The 6,160-nt window shown below is 24.3% G+C and overlaps 1 protein-coding gene across 1 annotated transcript; it reads right to left on the bottom strand.

Moving 5' to 3' along the window:
• Positions 1-970: 970 nt before the first annotated feature.
• Positions 971-5,529, bottom strand: LOC100167909 (THO complex subunit 1-like). Its single transcript, XM_029485433.1, has 13 exons — positions 5,497-5,529; positions 5,354-5,433; positions 4,905-5,206; positions 3,934-4,029; positions 3,734-3,866; positions 3,413-3,518; positions 3,080-3,300; positions 2,871-3,000; positions 2,626-2,783; positions 2,399-2,548; positions 2,077-2,227; positions 1,586-1,663; positions 971-1,513 (listed from the first exon to the last, which is right to left on the bottom strand). The coding sequence occupies exons 1-13, from the start codon at positions 5,527-5,529 to the stop codon at positions 1,403-1,405; spliced, it is 1,749 nt and encodes a 582-aa protein (XP_029341293.1). The 3' UTR covers positions 971-1,402.
• Between the last annotated feature and the right edge of the window lie 631 nt (positions 5,530-6,160).

Raw genomic sequence — 6,160 nt, 5'->3', positions numbered from 1 at the left:
TTGCTTCCTAAAAATATAAAAATTATGTTGATGTTGCTTATTTATATTAAAATTATTTTCTATGTATTAACATTGATTATGAATAGTACCTACTTGTGTATTGAAGGTCTTTAAATATCAAAATCATTAGTTTTGGATTTAATCCCCTTGCAACGAACTATGATATAGACTTTGAAATAGCCTTTATATCTGCATTTAAAGATGAATTAAAGACCTGAGGGCAACAACAAGACATCTCTAAATTTTGGTTAACAATGAGTTTTTGATTGCATATTAATAAATTATCAAGAAAAAAAACTTTGTCGTTTTGTGCAACAACCAGACAAATCCGACCGTTATAGAGATATCATATGAGATGTCTGGTTTTTATTCAACACAAGTAATTATTTCTAGTATTTTCTATTTATTCTAGTGCAACAAGAAGATATCTTCAAGTTTTTTTTTTTTTGTTTTGAGATCATACAAATTTGATGTTAACAATATTTCACTGACTACTACTTATCTGAATTGAAGTTGGTTCCAAATATATTTTATAATTCTTCAACATTTTTAAGTGCCTTGTGAAAAATGTTGTTAGTTGGAGATATTTTTCTGTTGCTCTCAGGTCATCAATTTCCAAAAGATGTCATCTAAATTTGTGGTCCAAGATATAAATTCACCGATATCCTGTGGTTATTAACAAAAACACCATATAATCGGTTACAAAATTTAAAAGCTCTTACCAGCCCTTAAATAAACCTAGGAAATTTGATTTTGATTCTTTTATTGGTACTTCAACATTCTTATAAAGTTATACAAGCAGTGCAAATTTTGATTTGGTGCTTAACTTAGTACTATTTTTTTATAAGAAAAAAAAGATTTAAAAAAAATAAAACAAAATTATTTTGAATGTATTAAATATTCAGTATACAATATTATAAGATTTAAATTGTATGTTAAGATTTAAGAATATTTGCTGGTTCAATAAATTGCATTTCTTCTAGAATATACATAAGGTTTTCAGACTTGTGATTTTCTGCATCTTCAACCCACACTTCAAGTACATATGTGGCTTGATCTAAAGGTGTAGTTTTTATTGTTTTCACCAACTCAATCTAAAAAATAATTATTAAGATTAAACAATATTTTAGTACTAGATATATTCTATAAGTTTTGGTTTAACCAACTTTTTTAGGGGAAAACTATGTCAATGGCAATGAATACAAAAGGAAGCACATTTAATTACCGTACATTGACACTAACTTCTAACAAAACGTACAATACTATAATAGTCTGATACCCAACACCAATGATACACATCACATACATTTCAGCATATACTATAAAATATGATTTCCACTGAATTAAAATTAATAAGTAAAAAGCTAAGTCTTAATACTTTTAAGAAACCATATATACATAATTAAACATGTTTACATGTTACCTTATCTGGCTGGTAACCAAGTTTCTCAGCAAGTATAGTCCATTTTTCTCCTATTGCAGCTGCAACTTGATCAATTATCTGTTTAGGAATCTTATTTTTATCAAAAACTTCTATATTATTTTTTTTTTTATTCTCATCTTGAGTTCCTCCAGAGACATCAACTTCTTCTGTTTCAATTATAGATTCTTTTTTAAATTCATTATTTGGTGATACATGCTTATCTGGCTCTTGGTTGATGGACTAAAATAATATAGAGGTAGGTATTAAAGTTATTTAGTAAAATATTTTATTATTCAGACTATTTCTTAGTTTACACATTCACTGCTGATGACACCAAATAGCATAATTTTACATAGTTTGCATATTATGTTGAATGATTTGGTGTCATTTACCTTGTTATTGAATGCTCTACAATTTGGTCAATATTACAATTAAACTTTTTGTTTTTGTTAGTGTTTCCCATAAGCATTATTTCATAATCACATACAAGTCGTACACTGATATATTAATTTTTCAATTTTTATGATTATTTTTAAACATACATTGTTCAGCGACACGATAAGTATACTCAAATTATACGCAGTGAATGTGTAAATAATTAAAATATTATCTATGCATTAAATAAATAAACATAAAATAAATATTATACTTACTATTTCTTCTTTGCTCAATGTTTTTTTAATCATATTTTCTAAATATTCAGGTACTTTTTGAATAGAATCACCGCTGTTGGCAAAAAAATGTGGACTCTTACGAGCTAATAGTCTTAGTGCACGCCATCCAAAGTTTATATCATTTACTTTTCTAAAATGAAAGATAAATAGATTTAATATAAATTAAACTTTAAATTATTAATCAATTACTAAGTAAAATTAAAAATTAAGAAATTAATATGTCAAACGTGTTTAATACAACAAAATGTTAGTACAAATTTAAATAGTACAATACATTATAATTAATAAATTAACAAATTACTTGTTTTGACTTTCAATACATAATTCTGCATCCAATTGCTCAAATGCTTCCTTGAAAAATGAATCAAATGATGGTAAAAAATCTCGTTCAGGTCTTTTACAAGCTTCTAAATTATCTGGCTTTAAATTCCACAGCTTGGTTAAATCAGGGCTAAACATTAAATTAAATTATAGATACTTAAAGTATAACATTCGTTAATTATATATAAAAATGTAATAATGACTTACTCTCCAAGAAAAACTTTGTTATTAGCAGTCATATTTTTTATAACATCCCCTAAATTTCTTCGTTTGGGCGCGGTCATATCACTTTGATCACTTGTAGGTAGTCTTTTTGTTACTTCTGGACAACCATCGTTTTTCCATTTATTCCATTGTTCTTCTCTCTAGTATAAAATATACATAAAAATATTGAATATTTCCATGAAATTATGCAAATTAGAATAACAAATATAAAATGGTTAACATATTACCTGTAATATACTCTTTACTACTTCAGAGAATCTGACACCATCAGGTGGTGTATTATTAATAAGTTCATAAATAGTAGTAATAGAATTTTTAATCCATTCTTGTTGCTCTGGTTTAATCTTGAAACTATCACTAAAATCAAAAGTAAATTTGTAAATTATTAAATACAAATAGTTAGATTTACTTAAATTTTCATTACTTTTATACTAACAGTTTAAATTTGACAGGAGCATCCAAATACTGGAAAAGCAATAAAAATTGAATAAGAATGTTACGCCTAAAATTTACATCACTTAATTGCAATTTTAAAATTTTTTGATTTGGCAAATATTTTGGAAAGTAGTACGTATTTTGTTCAGCACTTTTATTATCTATTTTGTTAACATGTTCCGACTTATGACTTTGAAAACTTGAAATTATGAAATCTGTATGCTAAATCAAAAAAAGTATAATTATTTATTATACCTACTATATAGACCTGGCCCTTTGAAATAGTTATGTTACTATGTTAGTGATTAGATTATTCAAAATTATGGTAACTTACAGAGATAAACAATTTCCAATGTTCTGTTTCGTAACATTGATTAGGATTTCTAAAGTAATCTTGCAATGACCAAAATTTTAAATAAAGATTATTATCGTCATTCTCTCTGTAAAAATGATAAGAAGTTTTTTTTTTTTACTCTACAGAATGTACTTTAATTTAAATTGTGTTAAGTTTATAAATATATATAATGTAAATTACTTGCATGTACATTTTTCTAAGCACAACATTTTATTTAACAAAAAAATAATAGTTAGAATATCTAAATATTTTTTACCATACATTTATGTAATTAAGTAAGGATATAGCTATAAATCATACTTTTCAATTATAATATCTAATTTAGCTTCATCTTCAGCAATTGAAGCTGGCATATATTCAGTTTGATCAAAATGATTTTCATTCAAATATTCAGTTAAATTTTCTAAATTAAATTCACTTATAATGTTTAGACCTATAATATTGCAACAAAAAAAAAAATTAATAATTATAATGAATTTAAGTATTAAAAATTGTCTAACCTGAGCGTTCAGAAAAAGGAAAAAATATGGCCAAAAATAATAAAATACGCCCACAAAAGACTGTGTTCTGTGATCTAGATAAACGACGTAATATATCTAAAATTAAATAGGAATATTAATATTAGTATTTATGAAATATTTTTACAGTAGAAATATAAAATATAAGGTAGTGTCCGGGATTTATTCAAGGGGTGAAGGGGGTCCAAAAAAAAAAATTAATTACTGTCTTTCTGTATTATATATAATATCTCAATAATTTACAATCATTAAATATAATATAAGTTTTGATGACAACAGGGAAACTTAAAAAAAATAAAATAAATACTGATTAGGAGGGGGGGATCTAATTGATCAGGTAAAATATTAATTCTAAATTAGTTTTAAATTTAATACCTATTATATATTATATAACAACCAACATATTAATTATTATATTATGATATTACATTATAAATTAATATTTGATGCTTTCTTTATTCATACTTAATATTTAAACAATTATTATATACTTCAAATTGTGTGAATAATATTAGCATACACTAGTCATACATTTTAAAACTAAAAACACTGAATGTAGTATTAAATATTTCAATACTTGATTACCTATTTATCTAAATTATTTGGCCCTATTATTCAGTTTTAGCAGACTGATTTTATATTAAAATGGTACATTCATTTATCATAAAAATATTGATACATGTAACTTATTCTTTAAAAATGTCTTGTTTCCTGCCTTGAATATTTTAATATCATAGACTTTTCCCTGTAATTATAGTGTATAATATTAATATAGTAAAGTTAATATTTTTTTAAAATTTTATAACAAATAACTTTTTTTCCCTAACCAAAATTGTCTCCTTAACAATTTATATAAGAAGTTCTGTTGAAAATAAGTTAGGTATATTTTCTAAATAGGTATTTCTGAATTGGTCACAACATATCAAAAAAAAAAAATTAAAATTAAATATCACCATTGCACATTCGTAATAAATTGTTCTTGCTTGCCATAAAAAATCTAGGCTCTTTTAAAACATTTACATTGGATTCCACATGATCAAAAATTTTTTCACAAACATTGATAGTAGTCACAGCAAACATATCCGACAATATAGCTACTGGCATTATAGCAGTACACATTTCATTTCGTACAAGTTCAATTGTAAATGATGTCCACATCTTGCAAACATCATATAAATTTGGTGGTTTTGATGATACTATGTCTAAAACATGGCATCTTAACACTTGATCCAATATTGGACGTCTTTCTGCATTACTAATTAAACAATGAAAACATTTTTGTAAATATTGTAAATTATTTAATATTAGGTAGATTTAAAAAAAAAATTTTTTATGACAATGATTTTAAATTATAATAAACATTGTTAAATTTATTCTATATTATATTCTCTAATTGACTTACCTAAGATTGAAATAATTGTTTTCATGTAAAATTTGTTTAATAGAAGTAATTGTTGTAGTATTTGGTTCTATAAGGATATTCTAAAACATAAAAATACAGCACTGTGTATTTATAAAATTAGTTTCTGATAAAAATGTAGTTACCTTCAATTCTTCACGAAATTTACTAACAGGCATCATGGTAAACAGCTTGGCTTTCGGATATTAAGGTAATAAATAAGTCTTATTATGATAAAATGTCTATGGTATACCATTTTTATACACACCTTAAAACAAAATAATAAATAATCTGAATTATTATAGGGAAAATATATAGGGAATTTTATGCTAATCTAAATATGGCACATCATTTCAATTTTTATTTACAATATATTTATATTCAATTTATACATATTACTTTAATTTTTATAATATTTTAACTTGATTTTCAATAATTTCAACTTTTAATCACACACACAAAAAAACCAATCCACTTTTAATCATATCCGTGGAATTCATGGACAACCCTGTTCACAATGCAGTTAGATGAGATATTAGTAAATAAAGAATAATCCGAGGAAGGAAATTCATTTAAACTAATATATTATCTATAGAGAAATTAATGCCGAGATTTTCAACAATCTCGCAGTATATCTCGCATATTATTTACAAATGTATTTTTTATTAAAAATAAATATAATTATATATAACAACATATTTTATTAAACTTTTAACAAGTATACAACTTTTTTTTAGATATACAAGAATAATATATGATATTATATAAAATAAAAACCTTTGATCATAATAGTTGTTTACAAGTTTACAA

The sequence above is a fragment of the Acyrthosiphon pisum genome, chromosome X (assembly GCF_005508785.2).
Source record: "Acyrthosiphon pisum isolate AL4f chromosome X, pea_aphid_22Mar2018_4r6ur, whole genome shotgun sequence".
NCBI lineage: Eukaryota > Metazoa > Arthropoda > Insecta > Hemiptera > Aphididae > Acyrthosiphon > Acyrthosiphon pisum.
The sequence above is the reverse complement of the archived record's forward strand: the minus strand, read 5'-3'. Positions and strand labels throughout refer to the sequence as shown.

Coding starts and splice junctions, on each gene's coding strand:
- LOC100167909 (XM_029485433.1), bottom strand. CDS start 5,529: ATGCCTGTTAGTAAATTTCGTGAAGAATTGAAG. Junction 3,519..3,733: donor TTAGATATTATAATTGAAAA/GTATGATTTATA, acceptor TCATTTTTACAG/AGAGAATGACGATAATAATC. Junction 2,549..2,625: donor AACAAAGTTTTTCTTGGAGA/GTAAGTCATTAT, acceptor TTTAATGTTTAG/CCCTGATTTAACCAAGCTGT.